At 43.8% G+C, this 18,080-nt stretch overlaps 1 protein-coding gene across 1 annotated transcript in view; it reads left to right on the top strand.

Annotated features, from left to right (window-relative positions):
* The window catches only part of LOC310854944 (Golgi apparatus protein 1-like), a 59,947-nt gene that overhangs the window by 21,441 nt on the left and 20,426 nt on the right, over positions 1-18,080 (top strand). The window contains exons 5-12 of the mRNA XM_083759713.1: positions 3,109-3,312; positions 5,495-5,566; positions 6,307-6,493; positions 8,319-8,536; positions 10,176-10,297; positions 10,440-10,541; positions 10,903-11,056; positions 17,153-17,290. Coding sequence (XP_083615839.1) covers positions 3,109-3,312; positions 5,495-5,566; positions 6,307-6,493; positions 8,319-8,536; positions 10,176-10,297; positions 10,440-10,541; positions 10,903-11,056; positions 17,153-17,290 — 1,197 coding nt within the window. The remainder of the gene's footprint in view (positions 1-3,108; positions 3,313-5,494; positions 5,567-6,306; positions 6,494-8,318; positions 8,537-10,175; positions 10,298-10,439; positions 10,542-10,902; positions 11,057-17,152; positions 17,291-18,080) is intronic.

Below are 18,080 nucleotides of genomic sequence, written 5' to 3'. Positions count from 1 at the left end.
CCGAATATAAGAACATAAAATAAATAAAAACACATAAAAAAATATAAGTAAAACTCAACTAAAAGCAAGGGTGAAGAGGTGAGTCTTGAGTTGAGATTTAAAAATGTCTACAGAGGGTGCGTGTCTGAGCTCGAATGGAAGTTTATTCCAGGCTGTTGGGCCATAGAAGCAAAAAGCTGCCTCACCATACTTTTTTGTGCACATTAAGGGGTTTGTTGACAGTTGATATATCATTCATAGCCTGATTTACATCACATTTTATTCCTTCTGTCTTTTGACAGTATTTTCTGATTTATGGATTGATAATTTGAGATATCTAAAATCTCCGCTGTAATTTCCTTTGGCTCTAATATGTCAAGAAAATGAAACAATAATTTTGAACCTGGCTTTATCCGATGTTCAGATTTATCGTCCCAAAATGTATGCAAATTAACTGGGCCCTCATCAAACCCTGTACACAAGACACTGCCCCCGCTGTCACCCTTAGATCTCCATATGGAGCTGACCTGTTCTGACATTCCTTATGTTATTCTGACATCATCAAACCCTGTACACTCAAGACACGCTCCATATGTTGCCAGTACGGAATTCATTCCATATGTTGATCTGACCCCCCATGCCAAAGTGCCAGCACTCGCCCACCAGTCTGCTGTCACCCCGACTGATATGTTGATCTGACCGACCCATTCCAAAGCGCCAGCGCTCGCCCAACAGTCTGCTGTCACCCAGGCGGATGAGTGCACGCGACCTCGCCCTCAGGCGTCTTACTGGTTATCTATTACTATTACTTAACTGTTTTAAAATGCTGTTTAAAGATGGACTGCCATTTTTCCAGTTTTTCATGTGTCTATGAGGAGACAGTACTTCATTAGACACCCTGGAGTCGTTTTCATATGCAATGATGTCTTCCCTTTGTATTTAGGGTTTCTTCCTGGAGGCTGAACCCTTGATAGTCAAACGTGCCAATGAAAAAAACAGTAATATAGTGACATCACATTATCAGCCCCTCCCCTAACCCCTCCCCCTTTATCATACAACTACAGCTTCAGGTGGATCACCACCCATCACCACCCACCAGGCAAACCAGGCATACTTAATGAACTGGTGGGGGTGCCCACATAAAAACGACATTTTAACAAATACTATACACTTTTTTAAAAACATTCTTCCTCCTTATATAACAATAAGACCTGATGATCATGTTTTAGGGTGGAAAAAAACACATGCTGTTCATCTCCAACCCACCTGCCCAAATTAAAAGTAGAAGTTAACTGTGTGATATGTTAGTATGGATAAAAGTTATATTTTGTAGCAGTTTCTTTACTAAATCATTAAAATGTCGATATTGAATGGATCTTTAAAACAAAAAATATATCCAATATCGATTCTGTCGTTGCAAACAAACCCAGGCCACTTCCACCCAACCCTTTGTGTATTCATAATGCAGCAATAAGTTCTAACGGATTGTGTGGCCCTGGTCTTTCCCTAGTGGGTCTGATCGAGGGTAGCTACTGGGACGTAAGTCGGGACTTGATCACCCCGGCTGGGTCACCCGAGTGAGGGGTATGATGTTCGCGAGACCCGAAACCCTGAAGACCTTCGGATACATCACTGAGGATACGTCCCAGTTGCATCGATGCGATTTATTTTCTTTCTGAGTAACTAAATATGATGTCCCGATGCAGGGGTGGTCTTTTAGATGAGTCCCACTTCAGCGACGTTTAAGAGTCACATTTTGCCATTTTTACAAATTGCAGCATGTAACTCCCATTTCATTTTATATGGTTATAATGTGGTTATATTAATGTAGAAAATGAAGAAGAAATTAGTATTATAACTAAAGCTAGCAAAATAAATTAGAATTAAAAGAAAAAAGCTCTACATTCATACTACATACATATTTCATATGATTTTGGCTACATGAAATATAATAATTCTGCCAGTTTTAACTGTTAATAAATCTTTATGTTTTCATTACACATTACACAATACAGTACATACAAAATAAAAATGAATGCTACCAAACTAACCTGAATGCTACCAAACTAACCTGGAGATTAAGTAGAAGCAGTCATGGAAGAGGTAGGCTGTGCACAGCAGCACACATCATCATTAGCAGATGATGATGTTAGATTTAGAAAATAGGGTTGCTAATATTTTCTGTTGCCCTGCAGTTGGCTTTGGCACTTCTTTTTTTTTTTTGGGGGGGGGGGGGCATCTTAATCTGTGGTGGCACCGGTCCACAAAGCACAACATACAACAGTGTCGGCGTTTGTTACACAATGTGTGTTTCCCATTCAATCAGGTCTACTCTGTTTGTCATGCTCAAAAATGTTCCCCTGTCTTTCTGTCCGAGGTAGTGTATACGAGAGAGTTGCGACAACCCCGTTCACTGTTTAGTCACAGAGCTTCATGAGGCACTGAACGGTATGTTGTCGTCACTCTCTCTCTCTCTCTCTCTAAACGGCTCTGGTTTCCAGACTGCGCTCCGCTCATAGACTCAGCGCTCGTCTCTGAGCAAGATGGCGGCGCCCTTCAGACTGTGTTGTTGTTATAAACTAGTGGTTCTACAACGATTCCTACATGGATTTTATCATTTATAACGTAGGATGAGGTCGCATGCGGCCATGCAAAATGATCGTGTTTGTGCACTATAAAGTGCGTTTTGGGACGCAAAACGCACCCTAGTTACATCACTGTACTATATAAACGTGTCATCGTTGTAAAATAAGGCCATGTGGATCATCGCCTTTCAAATGGGAGTCTGATAGTGTACTTCAGTACAAGATTGCACTAGTTTTGTTTTGGGCATCTTCATCACCCTCCGGTGGACAAATGTGTGAACATTTGAGTTGCATACATTAAAATGATCTACAGACGGACTCGGTCTCATTACAGTTTTACACTCAGTGGTCACTTTTATACCAGTTAATTAATGCAAACATCCTCCTACTCCAAATGGAAGCAGTGTCTCATTTCGGGGCTTGGACCCCGTCTGAAGTGCGGATATGTCACAGAGGTGCGCAGAGGGCTGTCCCATTTTGCAGACACCTCATACGCACCCTTCAACAAAATGCCCACTCTTGTTTTTGTCTTGTGTGTCTCCAGGACGTCCATTCCCAGGGGGAGGTTATCTCGTGTCTGGAGAAGGCATTGGTGAAGGAGGCCGAGGAGAAGGAGGAGCGCTCCTCCGTCACGGATGACTGCAGGAGGGCTACGATGCGCGTGGCGGAGCTGTCCTCTGATGACTTCCACCTGGACAGACATCTGTACTTCGCCTGCCGGGACGACCGCGAGCGCTTCTGTGAGAACGTACGACACAACGCCCACTATCTATCAATCAAAATCCTCCACACGCACGCGCGCACACACACACACACACACACACACACAGTTACGCTTTTCTTTCTCTGACTTTCATTCGTTCTCTCTCTCTCACAGACACAATCTGTCTGATTGTGCTGTATGTACCGAAGTGTATACTTGGTCCGCTCCTCTTTTACATGTACACTAAGGCCCTTTCCCAATTCCTTTTTTAACCCTACTCCTCAGCCCTTGCCCCTTCCCCTTGCCCCTACATAATGAGTGTCAAGGTGCAGGGGGATAAATCATCCCCCTAGGAATTGGAACGTCCCTAAATATTGAACGTCCCTTGTAGATATTGATATGTGATAGAATATATTGATATACAACCTGTTCTCAGAAAATAGCTGATCTGCAAGCTCACTACAGGCCCTAATTAGCCCACAGACCCCCATTTGAAGAGATATGCCAGGGACCCCATAGATTTTTACGAATCTAGCAGTGTCACGTACCGCCAGTGTGACATGCATTAGTCCATGGACCCCCATTTGATGGCATTTCTGTCTCTGGGACCCCCAATTTATATTGTAAAATCAATGTTAATTGTACAAACTATCATTTAGCTGGGGACCCCCTGGAACTCTCAAGGACCCCTGGCGGTCCCCATAACCCACTGTGGAAACAACTTTCCATAAGCTGTAGATCGGCTATTTTGGGAGAAGAGATGGAACGTAAATATAACATTGCTGTGGTTATGATGAAATAAATATATTGTAATTTTGTCTCATCTTGGTAGCCCACCATGCAGAATGTAATTCAGCTAGATATAGCTCATTCTGACACCTGCCCAACAGTTGTACCTGATTCATTGATTATTATATTAACAGTTTGTATAGAATGGGTACAGATATATGTATATATCATATACAGGGTTAGAAAAAGGAAAAACTATTTACAGTATAGAAAGAAGGGGCTGTGGTCACTGTGTTCATTGTTTTTAATATTAAGAACAGTAATTACTACTTTTCTATCATGTCCTATGACAAGTGGTGGTATGCTACATTTCAACAACATTTAGGACAATGAAAATGCCATCGTGATTCATCTCCATCCAATATACAGGCTGTACAGCAGCTTGCAGTCTGTTCCATAGCTGGTTTGCCTGGGGAAAAAAACACCATTGCTAATTAGTTATGTAAGTTTTGCAACTTGTGGGGATTAGCTTAACATTGGTCATGATAAAACCACATCAGCTATCACTGCAGCGAGTAGCCAACGTTATGCAGCAACAGCGTTATGTAGGTACAGTAGGCTATTTCACGACTTTTAAGAGCTCCAAAACTGCAGAATGTTGAAATATCGTGGTCTGGGGGGTCGGACTGATGCCTGCTAGTTAAGCTAGCTTGCATCCGAGTTGTTCCACCGGGGCACCGGCGGTAAATAAAAAAGAATAAAGCGCCGATGCCAAATTAATGGGTAACGTTGTATGAATGCAACGCCGTAGCATATCGTTAGTTCACGTGAGGTAACGTTAACCTTTCGATGCAGATTGTTAATACATTAAAATAATATTGGTTATTATCATATTTTTCCATAATAAAGGACAAAAAAGGCTTCTTACCTCGTCCGCCTTTCGCCACTGTGATGTCCCTCCGTTTTAAGTCAGGTCGCGATGTCCCTTCGTTTGAAGGGGATCCTAGCCCTAGCCCTCGCCCCTACCCCTCGTTCCAAAGAGAATTGAGAAAACCCTTCCTCCTCACGCGCATCAGCAAGGGGAGGGGCTAAGGGCCATGGAGAAGGGGGGAATTGAGAAATGGCCTAAATCTCTTTTGTGGTGAATATCTGATTTTGTAGTTCTGCTACTACTACTACTGCTGCTGAATATGAATCATTGTTGAATGGTCTAAATTTGAAATATCAGAAGAAGATGAGAATGAATCACCTGTTGCTGTTGGCACCTACAGTATCTCTGATGCGTTTCTGTTGCCAACTATATCTCTGATGCGTTTCTGTTGTCACCTATATCTCTGATGCGTTTCTGTTGTCACCTATATCTCTGATGCGTTTCTGTTGTCACCTATATCTCTGATGCGTTTCTGTTGTCACCTATATCTCTGATGCGTGCAACCGTGCGTGCAAGCAAATGTCCCTCATTGTTCACGTTCCTACTTTATTTCTTGTGTGTTATCAGACCCTGGCTGGTGAAGGGAAGGTGTACAAGTGTCTGTTCAACCACAAGTTTGAAGACTCCATGTCAGAGAAGGTACCTCTGGCCTCTTGCCTCCTGGTTCACACCTCATCTGCACTGCCGGCGATGCGACGCGCGCAAACGATGAAATCTCATTAGAATACCGGCACGCATGTTTTTCAATGAGACTGTTCTGACGTACCGCGAGCGTGCAGTGAGGTCGTCGACCCCCTCCTATATTCGCTCGCAGAGTCTCTATTTGAGCGAGGTTTCGCGGCCTCTCAAACACTGTCATTGGTTGAGATCTACATGCTACTATTTATTTATTTACTATTTATTTGATTGGTTCAGGCTACGTCGCAACGCAACGGCGACGCTCCGTATGAGAACAGTTTTTCGTGTGAAATCGCCGTCTGAACACTCGCTCCTTGCCTGTTTAGATGAGGTGTTAGCCCTGATAATCTACCCCATTCTCTCTCTCTCTCTCTCTCTCTCTCTCTCTCTCTCTCTCTCTGTCTCTCATTCTTTGTTTTTCATTAATTGAAAACAAATTCAATTATTTTTTTGAAAGAAAAATTTAAGACATTTCTTAAATTAGAAAACAAGGGTTTAATTAGAAGTGAAAATAGCCAATCTACAAGCTCACAAGTTACAACATGGCGTGTAGCGACGCTTTGTGAGCTTGTAGATCGGTCCCGTCAAATCTTTCACGGGCTAAAAGGTTTAGGAACCACTGATCTAGATTATCGTTTGACTGAATTATTTACTTTGTGTGTGTGTGTGTGTGTGTGTGTGTGTGTGTGTGTGTGTGTCAGTGTCGAGATGCGCTGACCACCCGTCAGAAGCTGATAGCTCAGGACTACAAGGTGAGCTATTCTCTGGCCAAGGCGTGCAAGTCGGACCTGAGGCGCTATCGCTGTAATCTGGACACCAGCCTGCCCAGAGCCCGCGAGGCACGCCTCTCCTACCTGCTGCTCTGCCTGGAGTCAGCCGTGCACAGAGGTGGGTGCACGGCTGGATGTCGGATATACAGTAGAGCACTGTTTCCACAGCACTGGGTTTCCTACATTTTGTTTATTTTTATTTTTATCCCACAATTTTGTAACCCATTTTTTCACCCAGTGTCAATTATCTAATGTAATCCTGGGCGCTACACTCCCTCTGCAGTTCCTTTCCCCTCCATCAGGCGCCCCGGCTGGCCAGGGGGATTTTAGAGACCAGGATTACTGCATGTTTTTGTGAGGGTACCTACTAGGGGTGGGACGATATGGGTACATCACAATACGATATATATCGCGATATTAGACCCTTGATAACGATAATATCACGATATTCGATATATTGCGATATATCGATATATTGTATAACATTTCATCAACGATATATCACGATATCTGCAACTACAAAATACTTGGAACTGAAAAAACTCTATTTTCGTGCTCGGACACAGTGAGGGACACGCACATAGCTGTGTTTGAGTGGTTGCACCACTCAAACACTAAATTGATACTCAATAAACTCATACACTCATCATAATACCTCACAAACACTACCAACTGACCATTATCACTGGTATCATAATGCCTCACAAACACCACCAACTGACCGTTATCACTGGTATCATCATAATACCTCACAAACACCGCCAACTGAGCATTATCACTGGTGTCAGTGGACTTGTCCACTGCTGGGGAAATGCATTTTGTATTCCCACAATTCGCTACATTTCAAAACATTTTCAAAAAACATTGCCCAAAAAAGCAAAGATTTCCATGTATTAAAGACAAAATTCAATTAAGTTTTTGAATTCAATGAAGAAAATATCAAAGAAATCCCATAAATTAAAAGTAGTGAAAATGTAACACTCTTGTGGTCCCGGGGGAACCACTTCAGCATCATGTATTAGGTATATAATAAGACTTCGCTTCTCGATTATTTGATTAATTGAGAAAGTATAGAATAAGGAAATAATGAAAACAATCAATACTAGTCAAATGTAAACACTGTGAGCTGCATTGGAGTGTGTGTCGTGGGATCAGTGTCGTTTTTGGCAGTAAATTTTGATTTTAGTTTGTCATAGTCTTTGGAATGAAACTTCATTTAGTTTTAGTCTCATTTTAGTCACCTAAGATGTTTTAGTGTTAGTCTAGTTTTAGTAGACTAACTGTCATAAGATTTTAGTTGACTAAATCTACAGTTCATTTAGTCGACTAAAATGTATTTTGAGGGGCCTTGGTGGTGTCGTGATGGCTGATTTTACACTTGCTGAAAATAGCCGATCTACAAGCTCACAATGCGACTCGTTGTGAGCTTGTAGATCTGCTATTTTCAGCATGCAACCAAGTGTAAAATGAGTGACTTATACTGGATATTTTGTCCACTAGTCTAGTCCCTTCCTAACATTTTAGTCTAGTTTGTATTTGTTGACGAAATTGTCAATATATTTAGTCTTACTTTAGTCTTACTTTAGTCTTACTTTTAGTCATCATAGCTTAGTTTCCATTTAGTTTCCGTCAGTGAAAAAGGATAGTCGACGAACATTTTTCGTAGTTTTAGACGACGAAATCAACACTGTGCCATGGATGAATTTTTGTCCCTGTGTGTGTGTGTGTGTGTGTGTGTGTGTGTGTGTGTGTGTGTGTGTGTGTGTGTGTGTGTGTGTGTGTGTGTGTGTGTGTGTGTGTGTGTGTGTGTGTGTGTGTGTGTGTGTGTGTGTGTGTGTGTGTGTGTGTGTGTGTGTGTGTGTGTGTGTGTGTGTGTGTGTGTGTGTGTGTGTGTGTGTGTGTGTGTGTGTGTGTGTGTGTGTGTGTGTGTGTGTGCTGTCCAGGCCGTGCTGTGACCGGGGAGTGTCAGGGGGAGATGTTGGACTACAGGAGGATGCTGATGGAGGACTTCTCTCTGAGTCCAGAGATTGTGCTCCATTGCCGCACGGAGATCGAGTCCCATTGCTCTGGACTGCACCGCAAGGGACGCACCCTCCACTGTCTGATGAGACTGGGCCGAGGGGAGAAGGGCAGCACCATGGACGCACCCTGTCAGAATGCGGTGAGGACAAGGTTTTCACACTTCTATCCATCTGTTTTTAATTATTATTTGAAGTATAAAGGCTGCGTGAAAAAGGGCAGAGGTCTTTGTCAAAGAATTTTGTCCATTTTGTTAAAAAAAAACCTGAAAAGCAAGGCTTTTGCACACCTACAGGCGACAAGTGCGTAGGAGAGGGTACGGTGCCCGAAAAAGGAACAAACACCCGCACATTGTCTTCAAATGCAGTGACCAACTTTTATTCAGGGAAACGGCAACGTTTGGGCCTCTGCGGCCTTCATCAGGCTATCTTTATGAACACAAATGGGAAAGCATCCTTTTTGTAGGCTGTCTGGCCTAAAGGTAAGCCTATCAGGACAACCAAAGAAATGACATCACTCACTTAAGGTGACAGGTACTCTCATGTGGTTAAATGAGAACAAACAGTCATATAAAAACTCAATACACCAGTGCAAAGTAATAAGAAAACATATTAATAATCATGACCGTATACAATTGGTAATATTATTAAATAATAGAGTATACAAAATCATGATCATGAAACATTTTGCAGGTTGAAGCTTCATGAATTAAGGCCTCTAGGTGCCAGTGTTTGTAGTGTGAAGATCCAGAATGCTTCACGTCTTTTTAATAGCAAATCATGATCGCCACCTCTATGTGGCGGATCAACCTTTTCAATGCTGCAGAAACGCAATGAAGAAACGTCATGCTTGTGATCATTGAGATGTACCGCCACTGGGTAGTCTATCATTTCTCCGTATAGAGCTTTTATGCCTCCCTAGGCCGAAACGTTGCTGTGTCCCTGAATAAAAGTTGGTCACTGCATTTGAAGACAGTGTGCGGGTGTTTGTTCATTTTTCGTTAAAATGTGTATGTATGTATATATATATATATTTTGTTTTTTAATTATTTTTTTTTGTTATTTTTAACAATTACAAAGTTCTGAGTTTCCATCTTTCAGCTACACGATCAACAGATAGTGCTGTATACCTGCTGGGGGCTGCTAGGAACCGTTAGATGCATTAGATAAATGAGAACACAACATTATTTTGTGTTTGGCTAGTGCTCATTTTGGAAAGTACAATATATGCACAGGAAATTGAATTGGTGAGGTACGAAAGGAAAGGTACTATGTTTACCCAGTGTAACTGGACTAAGCTCAAGAACTTGTTTACAGCCAGGCCCTGCTCATAGAACATTTCATGGTAGGGGTTCAATGCCTTGTCCAAGGGCACTTCAGCGGTGGTAATTTTAACGTGCCGGTCCGGGGATACGAACTAGCGACCTTCAGATATCAAGACCGCTCCGCAAACCGTTCGGCCACCGCTGCCCTCCTCATAATATTAACAGCAAATGCATAACCTGTATAAACAAAACCAACATCGTACGGTAGTTGACATAACAATTAAAATGTATGATAAATGATACAATCCGGGAAATAGAATGAAATAAGATGGCATGCATGATTTTTACAATGCCGATAGGTGAGTCTTTATATGCCACACTTTTACTGTAATATAAAATACATTATACCTATCGTAAATAAAGTCCAATCTATACAAAACGCCTCGGGGACACCACTGCAATAATAAAGTGTTTCTATACACACAAGTGACAGGCTGTGTTCTTGGTCTCCCTGCAGCTCCAGTCTCTGATCCAGGCCGCGGACCCCGGGGCCGACTACAGGATCGACCGGGCGCTCAACGAGGCCTGTGAGTCTGTCATCCAGACAGCATGTAAACACATCCGCAATGGAGACCCCATGTGAGCTGAAAACAAGACGCACACACACGCGCGCGCACACACACACACACACACACACACACACACCTGTATAAAAGCATGCATAGCCCTGGTACGAGCACAGGCTAATGGACTGTCTGTGTGTGTGCGTGCGTGCGTGCAGGATCCTGTCTTGTCTAATGGAACACCTGTACACAGAGAAGATGGTGGAGGATTGTGAACACAGACTGCTGGAGCTGCAGTACTTCATCTCCAGAGACTGGAAGTAAGTGCAGTCTGTTGTAGCCCAATATAAATGTATAAGGGATTGTGCTACATTTCCATCTTTTAAATACAATCTGAAAAAAATGGTTGCTTGAAAACCAAAGCTGCATCCATTCATGATTATTTTAGGTGTATTTCTTTTTTATGCTGTGTTCCCTATATGTAATGTTATGTAAATGTATTCCACTGTTTACCGTTTTGTGTTTCTTGTGAGGACTGTGGAGGAAAATTAAGACATAGACATTTCTTTTATCTTTAACCTTCCATTGATTTCGGTTCCATTGATACGTTTGTGATGTGTATGTTGTATATTATATTGTATAAAAAAACTGCATATATGTGTGGTTGTGATCCTCTGTCAGACTGGATCCTATCTTGTATAAGAAATGTCAGGGTGACGCAGCGCGGCTCTGTCACACACACGGCTGGAATGAGAGCAGTGAACTGATGCCCCCTGGAGCGGTCTTCTCCTGTCTGTACCGGCATGCCTACCGCAGTGAGGAACAAGGCCGCAGGGTACGTACAATGCTGTCTGTGTTTGTGTGTGTGTGCGTGCATGCTTGACCACCACATACTCCATATGTGGCGGCGCACACAGTTGCTGCGGCTCAGTGCTCTCCCGGTCGGTGCTTTGTATGGCTTGTTGTGTATTTGTTCTTTGTTCTATGTACTTTTTGTGAAGCGTACAACACCTACAGCCGGCAGGATCTCCTTAGGATAGGAGTTTAAGTGTTACAGCCGAGTTTCACCGCTTGCACAACACACCGGCGGACATCGCAAGGAGCCCCGGCTCTTTATGGTTCACTATCCCCGCCGGGAGGAGGCGAAGGCGGCGCGGAGAGAGGAGGCAGAAGCGAGGCTGCAGTGCTGGCGCGCTAGCCAGGCTACGGAGGCAGCCGCTCAAACCACCGCTTCCCAGCCTTTTTATCACAAACGCCAGATCCCTCGCTAACAAGATGGATGAATTGAGGCTACAGACTTCAGCTAATAAAACCGTGAAGGACTGCTGCATCATGTTGATCACGGAGACTTGGCTTCACCCACTCATACCGGACTCTGCTATCGAGCTGACAGGCTACACCGCACAGCGTCATGACAGGACGGAGAACTCGGGTAAGAGCAAAGGAGGGGGGCTCTGTAATGTACGTCAATAACAACTGGTGTACAAATACAGTGATTGTAGACAGTCACTGCTGCCCGAACCTGGAGTATGTGACTGTTAAATGCAGACCCTTCTACTTCCCTAGAGAGTTTACCGTTGTCATGACAACGGCTGTTTACATTCCACCGGATGCTAATGCTAGTGTGGCTATCGGACAGTTACATTGCAGCATTAGCAGCCAGCTGAGCAGACATCCTGACGCTGTACACATCGTAGCGGAGGACTTTAATCAGATTTGAAAGCAGCACTCCCCAAATTCCATCAGCATGTTAAATGTGCTACGAGAGGAGCTAACACTCTGGACACGGTCTACTCTAACATCAAACTTGGCTACAGGGCAAAACAACTACCGCACCTGGGCAAGTCTGACCATAATTCCTGCATATGCCCCCCTCAGGAAAACTGCCTCCACCATCACAAAAACAGGACCAACTGGGATGTTTTTGAACACCAGGACCTGAATGTGTTCACAGACAGTGTTCTGTGTTATATTAAAAACTGCACAGACAATGTCACAGTGGACAAACGCATCCGGGTCTACCCCAACCAGAAGCCCTGGATGACCCGGGAGGTCCAGCGGCTGCTGAAGGAGAGGAACACCGCCTTCAGGTCTGAGGGTAGGGCTCACTACAGCACAGCCCGAACAAACCTGAGGAGAGGCATCAGAGAGGTCAAGGCTGACTACAGGAGGAGGATTGAGGACCATCTGGACAGCAACAACAGCAGGCAGGTGTGGCAGGGAGTCCAGCATCTTACCAACTATACAGGACTACCGTCGGAGCTGTCGAGGGTGACGTCTCGTCGGCAGAGGAGCTAAACACCTTCTTTGCCCGCTTCGAGGCAGAGCCACCAGAGGCAGCAACATCACACCCCACGGTCCACAGCAGCTTCACCTTCACAACCCGAGGAAGGCTGCGGGTCCTGACGGCGTCACTGAAGGACGTGTACTGAAGGACTGCGCGGACCAGCTGGCTGGGGTCTTCACCAGGATCTTCAACCAGTCCACTGTCCCACTCTGTCTGAAATTCTCCACCATAGTCCCCCTGCCCAAGAAGCGCAACATCTCCAGTCTAAATGACTACCGGCCAGTCGCACTAACACCAGTGGTGATGAAGTGCTTTGAGAAGCTGGTCCGGGGTCACATCACATCACTCCTGCCCCGTGGCTTTGACCCCCACCAGTTCGATTACAGGGCCAATAGATCCACAGAGGACGCCGTAGCCACAGCCCTCCATGCTGCACTGTCCCACCTGGAGCAGCAGGGGAGCTACGCGCGGATGCTCTTTGTGGACTTTAGCTCTGCTTTCAACACCATCCTCCCCCACAGACTGGTGGATGTACTGGGGGAACTGGGTTTTCCACACAACACCTGCATGTGGATTAAGAGCTTCCTGTCTGGTCGCAGTCAGAGGGTGAGAGTGGGACATCATAATTATATCTACGTCCCTCAGCCTCAGTACCGGCTCCCCACCGGCTCCCCACAGGGCTGTGGGGCTGAGCCCGCTGCTCTACACACACAAATGCACCCCCGCCCACCGCCACAACACCATGGTGAAGTTCGCGGATGACACCACAGTAGTAGGGCTCATCTCCAGGGGAGATGAGTCAGCCTACAGGGATGAGGTGGTGCAGTTGACGGACTGGTGCAGAGAGAACAACCTGCTCTTGAACACATCTAAGACCCAGGAGCTGGTCATAGACTACAGGAGGAAGAAAACAGTCATTCCACCACTGTTCATCAATGGAGACTGTGTGGAGAGGGTGTCCTCCTGCCGCTTTCTGGGAGTACACATGGAGGAGGGCTTGACCTGGAGCACGAACACCTCTGAGCTGCTGAAAAAGGCCCAGCAGAGACTTTACTTCCTGAGGGTGCTCAGGGGGAACAACATCACACAGAGACTGCTGGTGTCCTTCTACCGGTGCTCCATAGATAGCATACTAACGTACTGCATATGTGTGTGGTACACCAGCTGTACAGTGGTACAGAGGAAAAAGCTCCAGGGGGTCATAAATACAGCACAGAAGATCGTTGGCCTCTCCCCACACTGGAAGAACTACTCAGAACATTATGAAAGACACTTCCCACGGTACAGAGTGATCAAGTCAGGGACCAACAGATTCAGTATTGTTTTAGCTTTATGTTGTTTTGTGATATGATGCACTGATTGGTTGGCACTTTTAATTTCGTTGTACACGTTGCAATGACAAATAAAGATCTATCCACCCTATCCTCCATAAACTCTGACCCATTCCTCTACACCATAGTTATTGACTGTCTGTCTGTCTCCCCGTGCTCTTTCCACCAAGACCGTCCACAGCCACCAACTCCACCCCCCTGCCTGTCTCACAGAAGTAAAGCAAAATACCCTTTTCTCCAACGCAACCGCAATAAATTGGAAATCATCATCGTCATCTGCCCCAAATACCTCACCCGCTCTTCCCAAGACCTTTCACTCGATATAGTGCAAAAGTCACCCCCTTCATCCATGTTCTCAACCTGGGCATCATTCTCCACCTCACCCTTTCATTCCTCCCCCATGTGTACATTATAAGGATATACCGGTAGATATTATCCCATTTAGACCTGAGAACGATTCTACAAAATGTCAAAATCCCCCCCCCCCCATGGTATTCATGGTGGTTTAATGTTGCAAGAAGAATTAGACCGTTGCCTCATCATCACATATTATACAACATGTCGTTTCGAGGAAGCAATCTGATTGGTTGAAACAGCCTTCTAGCCGTGGTTCAAACGAGCACCACTCCACACCTAATCAACTCAGCTGCTCTGTTCTCTCGGTGGCTAGGCTAGCTAGTTTCTTGGGACATTTGTGACCAACTCCAGCAGAATATGCCTCATCTCGCCAGAATGAACTTGCCTTAAATCAATAAATAATTTTTTATGTGATTTTCTTTTTTTTTCTCATATTAACACAGTTTGAATGTTGAAGGTTTTCATTCGAACAGATTGTTCATTTGGGCAAATGAAATGTATACATTTATACGTCAAAGTGGGCTTGTTTTTTTAACACTGTTTTGGGGGCAGAGAAGCGCAGTTCAGAGATTTGCATGTTGTTTTCAATTGGTCCTGGAATCTCTTTGTCCTCAGGTTTCACGCTCTGATCACCGCCCATTAGCGTGCTTGTGTTTGTAAACACAGAATTATTCTACATGGCTATAGTATATTATGGAGGAGCATTTGGGTTATACTTTACAGAAAATAAACAAAACCATGTATAGCTACTCGCTGAAATACACTTCCCAGCCTGGAGTCTTTCACCAACAAACAACAGGCTAGAAGCTAGCTAGCCAGCCTAGTTAGCTAGCTGTCTGTGTCGTGTGTTAAAGGTATATTCAGTGATTTCACTCAAAAAACCATAGGTTTCGTTTTTGGCTGTGGGACCCAGCCTTTCGTCCAATCAGGATAGAGAGTCAAAAACGAAACCTAAGGTTTTTTGACCCCCAGGGGTTAACTGGGGACAGGGAGGAACTCCTTATATGGCCAGCACACTCTATAGTAGAGAGGATTATCACAACAAAACAAAAAAAGAAGTGATATTTGAATTAAGTGAAATCACTGAATATACCTTTAAAGAGCAAAGAGCCAAGATCACTCGTCTTTTCTTTAAATCATAACTCGCTCATTTTTTGCTCATTTAAAAAAAGGATATATACTATGTAAACTACGAAATGCAGGCTTTCATTTGGTATATAGATCGTTTGTGTAGGCCTTCTCTACGAAACGGTATCAATTGAAAAGGAAATGTCGGGAAATCGTTTGTGTAAAACGGCCGTTAGCACTGTTAATTCAACATCCGGTGAGGGGAGGATACGGATCGTGTATGTAATGTGTATGGAAATCAGCGCATACAGTGGGTGGGCTTTAGACCGGATGTAAGCCTTGCACACTAAATAGAAACCAGGCATTATGACTTGCTGTTTGCTGTATCTGTTTTTTTTAAATAGCAAATCTACAAGCGCACAACGCATCATAGCCTGATGCGTCGGTTTTATTTATTTAAAATACTGGGTCAATTGTCTGACTTTGATTGCTTAAAGTAGACCTGCATAAAATGCTGTACTGCAGCTATTTACAACCAGGTGGTGTATAAGTTAAATTGAATTGTTGTACTTTCAAAAGGGTTTATTGGGGCACCTAAGGTTCTTCTGCCCTTTGTTTCAGTGCACACATGTAAAAGCATTGGTCTAAAACTACATAGCCTATATCCATTGAAAACTCAGTTAGCCTACTAGTTACTTTTTAGATTGTATTATTACAAAACATACACTAAACAACTTCAGTCCTATATTTCTTTACTTTAACTCAAGTAAAACAACATGTACTTTCCCACACCTAAAGTGTCCACTCAACTGTCATTGACAGCTAACCTAGTGGGGGAGTGGTTAGTGGGTGGGGGAGTGATTATGCAAGACATTAGGGGTGTGGACAAGTATCTATTGTCACACCCATTCCAGAGGTGCTAAAATTTCAGGGAAGCTTTGCAGGGCAAATTCTCTACTTTGGGGTATCTGTTTCAACAAGTTTTAGATGGTCATATCTCCTTCAATTATTGTAATCTGTAAAAATCGAGTTGAGGCACTTTTTTCTGGAGTTGGTCTTAGTGACTACATCTGTCATTAAAAAAAAGTTTTTTCAGCGATTTTCTTAGTTTTAAGGATAACTGTTGTATAATTGCAATATTACACTTCTGCGTTGCTTTCGGAACTCGCCCTGCGGGCTCATTCCTGCAGCATCACAGGTGTGCATTAATGACGTTAAACCACCCCTTGTGTAATATTGCTTAAGTAACACATTCTCACTCTCTGTCTGACAGCCAAGTTCAGAAGACCATGTAAGTCTCCACCCAATCACCCTCTCCAATGAAAAGTGTTGATCATGGTGGTGGTCGGCTTGAGAAAATTCCCCCCAATTGGGATCGACTTTAATACAGCATGTTGAAGAGAAAATCAGAAATAAAGAACACACCTGTTTGGAACCGTGGACAAAACAATCCAGTTTGAGCCGCATACGCCTCAGTGGTGTAATTACACTGTCTCCTGCCCGGAGCCAATGAGGTGCTAGTAGAGGATGTGCTGATTGGTTGACCTCAGTGGTGTAATTACACTGTGTCCTGCCCGGAGCCAATGAGGTGCTAGTAGAGGATGTGCTGATTGGTTGGCCTCAGTGGTGTAATTACACTGTCTCCTGCCCGGAGCCAATGAGGTGCTAGTAGAGGATGTGCTGATTGGTTGGCCTCAGTGGTGTAATTACTCTGTCTAATCAATATATGAACTGCTTCTGTATGATTATCGAATCCTCAGCATTATTTTGTGTGTGCTTGTGTCAGTCAGCATGCTTGCGTATTTGTGTGTGCACGTGAGTTTTGCACTCACTATACGTGTGTGTGTGTGTGTGTGTGTGTGTGTGTGTGTGTGTGTTTGTGCTGCAGTTATCTAGGGACTGTAAGGTGGAGGTACAGAGGGTTCTTCACCAGAGGGCGCTGGACGTCAAGTTAGATCCTGAACTCCAGAAACGCTGTATGACTGACCTGGGGAAATGGTGCAGTGACAAGACAGATACTGGACAGGTAATACTCAGTTAATACTACATACAGTACATACATGCACTAGACAGATACTGGACAGGTAATACTCAGTTAATACTACATACATACATGCACTAGACAGATACTGGACAGGTAATACTCAGTTAATACTACATACATACATACATGTTCTAGACAGATACTGGACAGGTAATACTCAGTTAATACTACATACATACATGCACTAGACAGATACTGGACAGGTAATACTCAGTTAATACTACATACATACATTCATGCACTAGACAGATACTGGACAGGTAATACTCAGTTAATACTACATACATACATACATGCACTAGACAGATACTGGACAGGTAATACTCAGTTAATACTACATACATACATACATGTTCTAGACAGATACTGGAAAGGTAATACTCAGTTAATGTGTGGATAAACTGTGGTGCATTTCACACAGACAGTCTACGGCCACTACCGCTGCACAACTATAGTCATAATCCCACTCGTACTGATTTACTGCAGTGTTCATTTCATAGACTAAAACTATGACTACCGACTTTCGCTGATGAAAACGAAATAGAAACTAAGCTATGATGACTTAAAACGAAGACTAAATATATTGTGGAGAAGAGATCCAATAGATTCTACTATACACAGTGGGCCAAAATAAAGAAATTGGTAGAAGTCAAGGGCCGGACTGTTTCAACACACGGGAGGACGTCCCAGGCAAATAGCAAAAAAGGAAATGCATTTAAAACTGAAAATGCATTATTATTAAGCCTCAGTTTCCTGTTCTATGATCCTCACA

Source organism: Protomyctophum parallelum (assembly GCF_964188405.1).
Source record: "Protomyctophum parallelum genome assembly, chromosome: 2".
NCBI lineage: Eukaryota > Metazoa > Chordata > Actinopteri > Myctophiformes > Myctophidae > Protomyctophum > Protomyctophum parallelum.
This window is presented reverse-complemented; position numbering and strand designations above follow the sequence as displayed.